At 41.9% G+C, this 13,975-nt stretch overlaps 1 protein-coding gene across 1 annotated transcript in view; it reads left to right on the top strand.

Annotated features, from left to right (window-relative positions):
* CEMIP2 (cell migration inducing hyaluronidase 2) overlaps nt 1–13,975 on the top strand; it is an 86,853-nt gene that overhangs the window by 11,702 nt on the left and 61,176 nt on the right. The window contains exon 2 of the mRNA XM_086685002.1: nt 8,310–8,652. Coding sequence (XP_086541128.1) covers nt 8,322–8,652 — 331 coding nt within the window. The 5' untranslated portion in view covers nt 8,310–8,321. The remainder of the gene's footprint in view (nt 1–8,309; nt 8,653–13,975) is intronic.

Here is a 13,975-nt window from a genome sequence, read left to right as displayed (position 1 = left end):
GAAACAAGTGCAGGCGGGATTTAAAAAGGGTTAAATGAATCAAAAGCAGTGAGTTTTCATTAAGTGTTCACTATGATGGGGTCAGTATGCAGGGCATAGCATGGGCTATGAGAGCCCCTCCCCACGGGGTTGGAGGGGCTGGGCGATTGGGGGGACTGAATATACAGCTTCTGGCACCAAGTGCCCTCAAGCACCATGTAAGTGATAAGCGTGTGTAGGAAGCAGTTTTTGTCTTCTCTGTTAATGTCTCCGCAGTAGAAAGCACGTGAAAACTCGGTCCTTTTAAAATTTTTTTTTTTAATGTTTATTTACTTTTGAGAGAAACAGAGACAGAATGAGAGTGGGTTAGGGGCAGAGAGAGAGGGAGACACAGAAGCAGAAGCAGGCTCCAGGCTGCGAGCTGTCAGCCACAGACCCCGACGCGGGGCTCGAACTCACGAGCTGTGAGATCATGACCTGAGCCGAAGTCAGACCTCAACTGACTGAGCCACCCAGGCACCTCAAAACTCTGTCCTTTTAAAGAGCTCTTATTAATTTTGAATTACTGCTGCTATGTCTGTATTGAGAGGACTCCTTCAATACATTTTTTTTTCCAAAAATTTTTTGATATTCCGCCCCCCCCCCGCCCTGCCTTTTTTTTTTCTTCCAAATTAAGCTCTGTGTCCAACGTAGGGCTTGAACTCACCACCCTGGGGCACAAACTCATAACCCAGAGATCAAAAGTCACATGCTCTACTGCCTGAGCCAGCCAAGTGACCCAGATCACAGCATTTATTGGCCGTCAGCATAACAACATAAAGCGGAATGAAGCACTTTCTTTTTTCCTGTGTGCCTACTGCATTTCATACTGTATTGCTAAAACTATTACAAAATATTGTGAAAGGTTGGGCTTGTCTAGGGTGCTGCTCTTTATCTTTAGAATTCCTGTTTGCAGCTGGTAATTATACCTTTAGTCACCTGCTAGATTGCACACTAGGACTGCATTTTGTAAAAATTAATGCTTTGACCTTTTTGCTTGAAGTTGTAAACATTCTCAGTTTTTCCTAAATCGGGGCAATAGATACAGATAGATTAGACAAATTTCCCAGAGCCTCAAGGATGTTAAAGAAAGATTAAGTGGGAAATTCCAGTCTGTGTATATGTGTATGTGTGATCTATAGAGGGATATTGATCAAAGTTCCACAAGCCCCTAATGAGTACCTACTATGTGTAAGATCCTGTGAGAATACGAAGATGAGTAAGACATAGTCCCTGTTCTCAAGAGGCTTATTATAGTTGACTGAAGGACAGACAAGTCTACACGTTAACTGGAACATAAGGCAGAGAGCAAGATGATCCAACAAGAGATTTATCTATCTATTTATTTATTTTTTAGTAATCTCCACACCCAATGTGGGGCTCGAACTCATGACCCTGAGATCAAGAGTCTTACATTCTACCGACTCAGCCAGCCAGGAGCACCCTAACAAGAGTTTTACACAGAGTACAGGGCAGAACAGACAGAACTTCTTGCAGAATCCTGAGATGGAAGGGTTTCTTGGATGGGATAGCACAGTGTTTGCTGACTTTAAATGAGAATATCTCAGTTTTCTTAAAATCATGCTCTCTCTCTTTTTCTTAATATTTATTTTTGAGAGAGAGAGTGCACGAGTGGGGAGGGGCAGAGAGAGAAGGAGACAGAGAATCCCAAGCAGACTCTGTGCTAGCAGCATTGACGCAGGGCTTGAAATTACAGAACCAGGAGACCAGGACCTGAGCCGAAGTCAAGAGTCTGACAGTCATCTGACTAAGCCACCCAGGTGCCCCATGCTCTTTTATTTTTATAGGCCCAAGAAACCCTTACCAACCTGATCTCCTTTAATGTTATTAAAATTTCAAAACAAATTATTTTCTGTGATTACTTCTTGTAATTGAGTGTTCTTATCAAATGTACAGGCCCCCTCCCACCTTGAGTTGCTGTTGAAGGTTATGCATTCTTTTTATGCAAGAGAAGAATTTTGTTTCAAAGTAACAGGAAGTTTTAAAGGTTTCTTTTTGGCGAATTTTTTTTGACAAAATTAGTAGTTCTATTTTAAAAAATTTTTTAATGTTTATTTATTTTTGAGAGAGACAGAGTGTGAGCAAGGGAGGGGCAGAGAGAGAGAGAGAGAGAGGGAGACACAGAATCTGAAGCAGACTCCAGGCTCTGAGCCACCCATGCGCCCCCAAAATGGTAGGTTTTGAATGCTTCCCCCTTTTTCAGCATTTGCATTTTTATCTTTTAAGTTGATAATTTCATAGTCTTAGTAATTTCTTGTATTACTTATTTTAGAGGTAAGAGGGGGAAGAATCAGCCCTTCGTTATAAACTTTTCCCTAAGCAGTGAAGGGATAAGAGGCCAAGAAATCTTAATTTTTATTCCTCTACCTTCTTTTCCCAGTTGGTCAATGTAGACAAATATGATGAATGATACTCCCAAAGCTGAGCTACTGCTATGATATATAAACCCTGATACCCACCAGACTTCTAGTCTGACACCATGAACTGTTCTGTTTTAAATATTTGCCCAGATTCCCTGTGAATATCTTTAATGGCATGATTTTATTTATTTATTTATTTATTTATTTATTTATTTATTTATATTTAGTGATTTAACTTTTTGATTAATTAGTGCTGGCTTCGGCCGCACCTATACTAACATTTTAATTAATTAATTATTACTAAGCCTTTTGGGCTGTCATCCAGTAAATAAATACGAGATAATTCAAATACCAAAAGTTATGCTTCAAAACTTGCATGGAGTGCATTTCCCAACTCAATACGAATGACTTTTTTCCCCCCACTTTGGATTATCTATCTGTGTTTAGGGATTTAGCTCTTCAAATACATCATAAAATGCTAACGTGTTCCTTCTGTATAGTACTGTGTGCTTTCCACTAGAAAGACCGCCGTCTTAAAAACGACATGTAACGGGAACAGATTAGTAGCGTATGAAGTAAAAACATTGGTCAGTCTTCAAAACGTCACAATGACAGCTAATACTCACCTTGAAGTCTTGAAAGCCCAGAGGGACCTCTTCATCCTCTTTCTTCTGTTAGGTGCCTCTTTGTTCTCAGAACGCCAGACTCACTAATGTTGCAGGGGCTGTACTAACAATCTCGTGGATGAAATGGCCATTGGTCAGAGAGCTTGGGAACTTGACCACTGTTCTCATGGTGCTGCTCGGGTCCACTAATATGTGGATCTTCCCCCATAAACACAGTCCAGTGCTGTCAACGTATTTTGTCTTCCTTAGGATTTTCGTAATGGCATTTTCTTTTCTCTGGTTTACTTTGTTGTAAGAATACAGTATATAATATATATTACATACAAAATGTGTGTTAATCAACTATTTGGTTATCCATAAGGCTTCTAGTCAATAGTAGGCTGTTATTAGTCGTTACGTTTTGGGGGAGTCAAAAGTCATACATGGATTTTTGACTGCATGGCAGGGGATAAGTGCCCCCACTTCAAGGGTCAGCTGTATTTCCCTGGTCAATTTAACTCTGCCTTCAAGTGAATGATTAAAGTTGAATTTAGGAATTGTGTTTTTTGGGGATGCCGTAAATCTTTTCTCTATCCTCAGTAGTTCTTACCACAATCCTCTAATGACCTTAGGATCTCACTATTGCTTATTGAATGAATGAAATGTCAATTTTTCCCACAAATAGTTTAAATCTATAACTAGCAATAATTATATTTTTAAGTAACTGATTCATAATACTACTTCTAAAATAAACTCATAAATGTAAAGTGATATCCTAAATTTATCTTGTATCTTTACAAATTGTAATAAATTGAAAGGGAAATCTGCATAAAGTGATTTTTTTTATTGTAATTTTTTAAAAGTTTATTTATTTAGGTAATGTCTACACCCAACATGGGCTTGAACTCACGACCGCAAGGTTAACAGTTGCACGCTCTTCTGACTGAGCTAGGCAGGTGCCCCTCATTGTAATTTTAAGATGGTTTCAACAGTATGTTACTTCTTAGGAAGAAAATGATTGTATTTGCTGCTTATGCATTTACATGTCTTTCAATAGAGTGGAGCTAATGGGCTCAGAATATATGAATAGAAATATATTTAGTTTTGGGGTGCCTGGCTGACTTAATTTGGTAGAGCATGGAACCCTTGGTCTCCAGAGTCATGAGTTCAAGCCCATGTTGGGCATCGAGTTTACTTAAGAAAATAATAAAAATTAATATTTTGTATATAGTTTTACAAAAGAATTATGGGGCAAACACAACCACAGTTACTTTCATTTCTTGACCATTTTAGTTTATGGCAGACACCATCTGAATTTTCCATGTGAGTCTATCATTTTATGACTGAAGACAAATTATTTCCAGTGGCTTGGTGGCTTCATTTAGCCTCTTACTGCCTGTTATTATACTGTGGGTACATCTGGAGACACATCATCTCCCACAAAAGGGCCCTCCAGCCTGTTAAGTAATAACAACCTTTCTCACCCTGAAACAATGAAGTATCAGTTGATTGCAGCCTCAAACAAAAGATCCCCACTCCCTTTCAGAGCAGATTATACTCATGACTCCCCTCCCGCCCTGGTGAGCCTGGCACTCAAGAATATCTAGTTTAGCCTTTTCTTTGTTAATAGAGGATCAGAAAGGGCTCTTTGTTATACTCTCTCATTTGTTCCAGCAGGATGTCTCTATTATCTCGTTCTGCTGTTTGGCACATGCGGTAATGTCTTCAATAGCACCTTGAATCATGTTCTCTTTCCTTTGTCATGGAGCTTAAGCTTCATCTAAATAATTACTTTTGTTCAGAAATCAAACCCCGCTAACCAAGTGTTTTTGACAGACACACTGACTCAGAATGTTCTTTGCCCCATGTAAAATCAGCATCAATTCCTGATTAGATTCCCTTTCTGTCCCCATGAATTTGCAGGTCGTTTGGGTCCTGGGAATGCTTATTGATGGCTTCTCTAATGACGGCATTTTATGTTTAATGGGTTTGGTGTAGTTTAGAGCAATTTGGGGGTACCGTTATGACTGGGATCTCATTCATTGTTTTGGCAAAACATGAGGGGAATTAATTACAAGGCTATTGAGTGAAATCAGGTGACTCTGAGATGCTCTAGTTATTACAGAATGGGAGAGGTTGAACACCATGTTTCTGAAACCATTCAGCACATCTTATTTATCCACAGTCATTGCAATAAGAACATTATATAGTAGCATGGGATTTCTTTTCTTTCTTCCTTCCTTTCTTTCTCCTTTTCTTTTCTTTGCTTTGCTTTGCTTTGCTTTTCTCCCCTCCCCTCCCCTCCCCTCCCCTTCACAAAGTAACAGAATAGGGTTGCATTTAAAACTTACTCTTTCAAAAACTTACAAGTGCTTACTATAAAAAATAAAAAGGACTGACGTGTGTGTGTGTGTGTGTGTGTGTGTGTGTGTGAGAGAGAGAGAGAGAGAGAGAGAGAGAGAGACAGAGAGAGCTTCTCTTAGATAAGAATCATTTGTAGTGAACTTCTGCATGAAGAATTCCTGAAAATATTAATGTGCTCTATTCTTTCAGACTCAGCTCAGTTCGAGTTACACCCTTGCAAATCAGAAAATTGATTTCTTTGGAATTCTTGCTTCTCAATTGTCTTGAAAGACACATTAGTGTAACGGAACCAGAACTCTAGTGTCCTGTTTTTTCCATATAATAGCTAATTAACCTTTCTCAGGTGCAAAATAAGGATAATGGGAGATACACAGATTTGTTGTATTAAATGCATTAGATGAGTGTGGTGCCTGAGTGCTCAGCTGGTTGAGCATCCAACTCTTTTTTTTTTAATGTTTATTTAGTTTTGAGAGAGACACACACACACAGAGCATGAGTGAGGGAGGGGCAGAGACAGAGGGAGACACAGAATCCGAAGCAGGCTCCAGGCTCTGAGCTGTCAGCACAGGGCCCAACACGGGGCTCGAACTCACAGACGATGAGATCACAACCTGGGCCGAAGTCGGACGCTTCACCAACTGAGCCATCCAGGCGCCCAAGTATCCAACTCTTGATTGTGGCTCAGGTCATGATCTCATGGGTCATGAGATCGAGCCCTGTGTCAGCTTCCACATTGATGGTGTGGAGCTTGCTTGGGATTCTTTCTCCCTTTCTCTGCTCCTCGGTGGTGCGCTTTCTTTCTCAAAATAAATAAATAGACATTTAAAACAAATGTATTAGATGAGTAGTACATGTAAGATGTTTAGAATAGTGCCTGGCGTAAGTACTCTGAGCCAGATTTTTTTTTTTTTAGTTATCCTAACCATAATATTTGAGTGCCTATTTTTTAAACAAATTTTGAGGATTTAAAGAGATTGTTTAAAAATGACATTCAGTTGAGTGAGTTTGAAGATCTAATTGGCTTTACTTAATGATTGATGAATCAGGCAGCATCTCATGTTAGCAGGTAGAGAGGGGCTTCTAGGAGCTGTACCAAATGGAAGGCTTTTACAGGCAGAGGGAGCAGAAAAAGTTTTTAGCAAAGAGTGTATTGTTTCAGGCAAGGTATCTTCCTTTGGGGGAAGGCAGTGGTTTGTCAGGAAGATTACCTTGCCAGTGCTGACCAGGTTGGTTAAAGGTTGGTTAAAGGTTATATTCCTGAGAGAGGCTGAACTGCAATTGGGTTCGTTGTTAAGTCTCGGTTTGGTGACGTGGCCTTAGCATAAGGGACTCCATTTTGGGCCTGTTGTCTCTCTCTCTCTCTTTTTAAAAATGTTTAATGTGTATTTATTTTAATGTTGATAAAGAAAGAGAAAGAGACAGAGCAGGGGAGGTGCAGAGACAGGGGAGGACAGAAGATCTGAAGCAGGCTCCAAGTTGACAGTGGAGAGCCTGATATGGGACTTGAACTCTTGAACCATGAGATCATGACCTTAGCTGAAGTCGGACACTTAACTGACTGAGCCACCCAGGTGCCCTAAAGAGCCCGTTGTCTCTTTTTAAATTTTTTTTCAACGTTTATTTATTTTGGGGACAGAGAGAGACAGAGCATGAACGGGGGAGGGGCAGAGAGAGAGGGAGACACAGAATCGGAAACAGGCTCCAGGCTCCGAGCCATCAGCCCAGAGCCCGACGCGGGGCTCGAACTCACGGACCGCGAGATCGTGACCTGGCTGAAGTCGGACGCTTAACCGACTGCGCCACCCAGGCGCCCCCCGTTGTCTCTTTTTAAACCAGCTAATGTAGACTTTAGGTTTTCTCACTAAATGAACTCATAGCCTATAGTTAAGTGATAACAGGTAGAAATACTTAAGTTGCTTCGCTGAAAGAAAAATCTGGTGGGGAAATCGAACACCTAAACATGAAAGCTTGTCTATTGGAACTTGTTAGGGCCAACTTACGGTCTTCATATGATGCATGGACTTTAAGTTCGGTTTGAAGGGCTTACAGTAATGCTCCTCAAAAAGTGTGACCACTTGCTTTAGTGTCACCAGGGTGTGTTTTAAAAATGTAAAATCCACGGCCCTCTTTGCACGAGTTGAGCTGGAATCACTGGAGTGGAGAACCCAGGAATCTACGTTTTTAACAAACATCCCTGGTGATTCTTTTTTGTACAATGAAAACTGAGAACAGTTGCCTCTGAAGAGCGGCTCTCAACCAAGTTCTTGATAGAATTACTCAGGTGACATTTAAAAGATAGAGATGCTTGGATCCCGACTTGATTGTTTGGGGTGTGGCACTGGGCATTAATGTTAGAGGGTGATTATAAGGTGCCACCAGGGTCAAGAAGCAGGAGCATTACGGGGCACCTGGGTGGCTCAGTTGGTTTAGTGTCTGACTCTGGCTCAGGTCATGATCTCAGGTTCATGAGTGCCAGCCCCACGTCGGGCTCTGTGCTGACAACTCAGAGCTTGGAACCTGCTTCGGATTCTGTGTCTCCCTCTCCCTGCCTCTCCCCCACTCGTGCCCTCTCTCTCAAAAATAAATAAAACATTACACATTTTTTTTAAAAAAGCAGGAGCATTAGAAAACAATTGGTGGTTATATCAGGGATGTAGGCTGACTCGATGTTTTCAAAGTCATTACAGTGGTTACCAGGGAGGAATGGGCAATTCTTGCTTAATGGCTGTAGAGTTTCTGTGTGGGATGATGAAAAAGTCCTGGAGATGGATGGTGATAACGGTTGTACAACCGCTGAAGGCACTTAATGCCCCTGAACTGTGCACTGAAACGTGGTTAAGATGGCACGTTTTATGTTACGTGATTTGGCCACCACCAAAGACGCTTAATAAAACCATCACAATTCTCACATTTCTGAACCGTAATTTTCTTCTTTTCACAGTGACAGTGTATCATGCATGCCACTGATTCCAGGGGACAGCCCCCTGCTTTCCTGCAACCTCAGAACGGAAACGGCCATCGCTCGTCTGGCTATGTTCCCGGGAAGGTTGTGCCGCTGCGTCCCCCTCCTCCTCCAAAGAGCCAAGCTTCAGCCAAATTGACCTCCGTCAGACAGGAAGCCCGGGCCACCTTTGCTTTCTCACCTGAAGAGCAGCAGGCCCAGAGAGAGAGCCGAAAGCAGAAGAGGCACAAAAATACTTTCATTTGCTTCGCCATCACTAGTTTCTCATTTTTCGTTGCACTCGCGGTCATTTTAGGCATATCCTCAAAATACGCCCCAGATGGTAAGTGCGCACGTGTGGACACGCACGTGTACAGACGACCCAGTGCAGGAGAAGGAAGAGGGAAGGAAATAGCAGAATGAAATTAAAAAGAAAGCCTTGTGATATCTTCACTTGGCTCTAGCGAATTAAAGTATAATTAGAGAACAGGAGTTGTAGCTGCTTATGGAAGCAATTGTTAAAGGAATCCGTGGCCATGACACGCTTAAAGGATTGCCCTTCCTGCCCATTCTGCCACTTTGGCAGAATTCTTGTGTTACTGCGACTTCATCCTTTGTGGTGGGTATGATTGTCTGACTGCCAGAGGTTTTTAGTGATAAAAATGACTAAGTGTAATGATAAAACTACATTTGTTCTTTTTTCTTTTAAGATTTCTTTTTTTTTTTAATTTTTTTTTTTCCCAACGTTTATTTATTTTTGGGACAGAGAGAGACAGAGCATGAACGGGGGAGGGGCAGAGAGAGAGAGAGACACAGAACCGGAAACAGGCTCCAGGCTCTGAGCCGTCAGCCCAGAGCCCGACGCGGGGCTCGAACTCCCGGACCGCGAGATCGTGACCTGGCTGAAGTCGGACGCTTAACCGACTGCGCCACCCAGGCGTCCCATAAGATTTCATTTATTTTATTATTTTTTTTTTTTAAATTTTTTTTTTTTTTCCAACGTTTATTTTTGGGACAGAGAGAGACAGAGCATGAACGGGGGAGGGGCAGAGAGAGAGGGAGACACAGAATCGGAAACAGGCTCCAGGCTCTGAGCCATCAGCCCAGAGCCCGACGCGGGGCTCGAACTCACGGACCGCGAGATCGTGACCTGGCTGAAGTCGGAGGCTTAACCGACTGCGCCACCCAGGCGCCCCAAGATTTCATTTTTTTTAAATGTTTATTTATTTTGAGAGAGAGAGCTCGCACGTGTGAGTGGGGGAGGGGCAGAAAGAGAGGGAGAGAGAGAATCCCAAGCAGGCTCCGTGCTGTGAGTGCCAAGCCTGACACAGGGCTTGATCCCATTAACTGTGAGACCATGACCTGAGCCAAAATTAAGAGTCAGACACTTAGCCGACTGAGTCACCCAGGCACCCCTAAGATTTCATTTTTAAGTAATCTCTATACCTAGTGTGGGGCTTAAACTCACAACCCTGGGATCGAGTAACACTCTCTTCCAACTGAGCCAGCCAGGCGCCCCTACATTTTACTACAAAAAAAAAAAAAAAAATGAGTGAAAATACTAAGATTTGTGTTCTGTGGTTTGAAACCAGCTGGGAGACAAAGAGACAAAAAGAAGCTTCAAATATTTTTGAGGAACAATGTTTATCCCCAAAAGAAAACATCCATTAGGAGTTTTAAGTTCCAGTACATTTATCTATAAATCACTCATTACTTCATAGTTAAATAGCATGTGGGAGGTTTTAGTTTTTTATATGGTCTTTGCTTTTCAAGTTGGTAATATATCAATACTTTGAATGGTTTTGAAGAAATTCATTGCCCAGTCAGCCTCAATATAGTACCAAGAATCTCATGATAGAACCTCATGATAGAATCTCATCCATCAGTCCAAAAATCAGAGGGCTCAGGACTGTCTCAGGAGAAGCAGACCATAACAATGGATTGGGCACATTTTTGCCTGCTTTAAAATTTTTTTTTACTATCTACAACAGATTTTTGTCAAATTAGGTGCCTCCTTAAATGAATGTAACAATTTGAGAAACACTTCATCACTTATAAAACTTACAAATACTATTTTATTTAGTTTCCATGGGTGCTTTAGGGGTTTTACAGGCTTGAAAGTCCTGGGAGAGATTGTGTCAATGCTTCTAAGAAAATAGACCTGAAGTAAGGGAGATGTTCAGGGGCGCCTTGGTGTCTCGGTCGATTAAGTATCTGACTTTGGCTCACATCATGATCTTATGGTTCGTGGGTTTGAGCCCCGCATTGGGCTCCGTGCTGACAGCTCAGAGCCAGGAGCCTGCTTTGGATTCTGTGTCTCCCTTGCTCTCTGCCCCTCTCCCGCTCATGTTCGTCTCTCTCTTTCTCAAAAATAAATAAGCGTTTAAAGAGAGAGAGAGAGAGACAGAGGGGTGTTCATAGCAATGTCTTTGCTAACCAGACCAGTAGATCACATAATGAATTTGTGACACTGCTCTCTATTGATTGGCTCTTAGCATTGACTTTCTCTCCCCTTTTCTCCAGCAGAATAACCAAGTTCACTGCCATTGATTCATTCTTCCCAAGTAATCTGCAGTAAAGAGATGCTAGATTCAGGGAAAATCAGAGGTGAAACCTCTGGCTTTAATTGACCTTTTAATATTCCATCTAAGACATTGAATTACTGATGTGGTTCCTTTGAATCAACATTCCTCAGCTTCACATTTTGGCAGTAAAAGTGCAGAACTTCAGTGGAAATATGTGGTATGCTGACATCTTCCAGGGTCCGCCTCGCTGTGGTTATTGCTGTTCCAGAACCTTGATAATGCACCCACAGCTCAACAGTGGGCAGCCAGAAAGGCAGGGCCGCTGAGCTATTTGTCAGTCCTTTCTGCAGACCACGTATTTTCTCATTAAGTGTACTTTACTAGAGGGAAATAGACTAGGATTTCTGGTGATGGTTCCTGAGGAAGCGTGCTTCCTGGGGAATAATTTTAAAAGATGAAGAGAAATTATATAACCATTTAGTGGGCCCTACACAGACCAGATTTCCTTCTCAGTGGCTGGGTACAGGCCTGTTGTCTGGGGCATACATTTGCTTGTGATATAACATCATGGGGAGTTCCAGCTAGATGTTTTATGGGAAGACAGAAGTTTAAGAAACCCTTAAAGTCAGAACACATTCAAGAGAGTTCTTGTTTTCTTTTTTCTTTGAATCTTGATTTTTTTTAATTTTATTTTTTATTTTTTAAAATTTACATCCAAATTAGTTAGCATATAGTGCAACAATGATTTCAGGAGTGGATTCCTTAGCGCCCCTTACCCATTGAGCGCATCCCCCCCTCCTACAACCCCTCCTGTAACCCTCAGTTTGTTCTCCACATTTATGAGTCTCTTCTGTTTTGTCTCCCTCCCTGTTTTTATATTATTTTTGTTTCCCTTCCCTTATGTTCATCTGTTTTGTCTCTTAAAGTCCTCATATGAGTGAAGTCATATGATTTTTGTCTTTCTCTGACTGACTAATTTCACTTAGCATAATACCCTCCAGTTCCATCCACGTAGTTGCAAATGGCAAAATTTCATTCTTTTTGATTGCCGAGTAATACTCCACTGTGTGTGTGTGTATATATATATATATATATATATATATATATATATATATATATATGTGCCCACATTTTCTTTATCCATTCATCCATCGATGGACATTTGGGCTCTTTCCATACTTTGGCTATTGTCGATAGTGCTGCTATAAACATCGGGGTGTTGGGGCGCCTGGGTGGCGCAGTCGGTTAAGCGTCCGACTTCAGCCAGGTCACGATCTCGCGGTCCGTGGGTTCGAGCCCCGCGTCGGGCTCTGGGCTGATGGCTCAGAGCCTGGAGCCTGTTTCCGATTCTGTGTCTCCCTCTCTCTCTGCCCCTCCCCCGGTCATGCTCTGTCTCTCTCTCTGTCCCAAAAATAAATAAACGTTGAAAAAAAAAAATAAACATCGGGGTGCATGTGTCCCTTCAAAATAGCACACCTGTATTCCATGGATAAATGCCTAGTAGTGCAATTGCTGGGTCGTAGGGTAGTTCTATTTTTAGTTTTTTGAGGAACCTCCATACTGTTTTCCAGAGTGGCTGCACCAGTTTGCATTCCCAAGAGAGTTCTTGTTTTCTTAATGGAAAGAGACATTTAAGGATTATTTCTAGTATAATAGTGATGATGACTGATTTATCTGAATTAAATATTGGTGATTATGAAACTTCTCTGAGAAAAGTTCCATGAGAAATTGCCAAGGACTTAATGGTTAATTGCCAAGGTCTTAACCAGCGAGGCTAATTGTAACTGCAGGAGTTACTGTCAAAGAGAAAGCGTAAGCCTAGGTCAACACCCGTGCTTAGAAATAAGATGTTTGCCTTGAGTGTTGTGTAATTCAAAAACGAGGAATCAGAATTTTCTTTCTATAAAAAATGTCTTCGTGCTGCACTCAGCCTACTTTTCCTCATGCTTCCTCAGGCTTTTCTCATGTTATTTCCCAACATGCCCCTTCCACTTTCATACGATTCCCAAGTACACCTTCCTTGCCTGTCTCTACTTTGAGTTTTTTTTTTTTTTTTAATTTTTTTTTTTAACGTTTATTTATTTTTGAGACAGAGAGAGACAGAGCATGAACGGGGGAGGGGCAGAGAGAGAGGGAGACACAGACTCGGAAGCAGGCTCCAGGCTCCGAGCCATCAGCCTAGAGCCCGACATGGGGCTCGAACTCACGGACTGCGAAATCGTAACCTGAGCCGAAGTCGGACGCTTAACCGACTGAGCCACCCAGGCGCCCCTCTACTTTGAGTTTAAACATGGGCTCTTTTAACTGAGCAGCCAATGGACTTGGACAGCAAGGGGCGCTTGCTTCTCCCACCTTCGTGCTCCTCTTACTTAAGTACTGTCTGCCCTTTGGGGGTCCAGGTCTAGTGTCCCTGTGTTCCATTGAAACTGTCTCAGTTATTCCAGCCAACCCCTCTGAGCTCATTGGCACATCAAGTGAGTACCACATTGTTCAATATGGAGTTATTTCCTACCTGGTGACTTTTCTCCTAGTAGAGTATAACCTTTGCAGTTCATTCTATGCTTAATAGAGTTCATTCTTTGCTTTATAAATTTTACAATAGCTAGTACAAAGTGAACACATTGATCCTCAGTAAATATGTGGTCATTAGTTGATCAAAACCAGTGTGATTCCTGCTCCTCCCTCCCCCTTCTTCCAAATTATAGCAGCAGCTGAAGTTCTCTTGCATTAAATAGCTGTTGCAATGCTTTCATGTTTTCCTCGTCGCCCATTCGAGAGGCACATTCTAATTTAGTAAAGAAACACAGCATGTCCAGTAAACCTCATTTCTTTCGTAAGGGGGAACTTGAATATCACTCAACTTGCTGAGTCATCTTGGATTTGACTTCTCTGATCTGTAGTTTCCTCATCTCTGAAAATGAGAAGTCATGTCTTTGGCCGTCTGCCTCTGGCAGTTTCATTGGGAAAGCGCACATGTCTGAAGATAGCTGGTATTAGCTGCTGCCTGTGGGGTGATAGAGGTGCTTTTATCGCCTATGCTATGCTTCACTGTGCACAGGGAACTTGGGAAGACCTGATATACCTATTAGCAGTTTCCAATTTTTACTTACCAGTATGTTGTGAATACTGGTTTTCTAAAAC

Source organism: Puma concolor, chromosome D4 (assembly GCF_028749965.1).
Source record: "Puma concolor isolate L17-30 chromosome D4, mPumCon1.1.hap2, whole genome shotgun sequence".
NCBI classification, from domain to species: domain Eukaryota; kingdom Metazoa; phylum Chordata; class Mammalia; order Carnivora; family Felidae; genus Puma; species Puma concolor.
The sequence above is the reverse complement of the archived record's forward strand: the minus strand, read 5'-3'. Positions and strand labels throughout refer to the sequence as shown.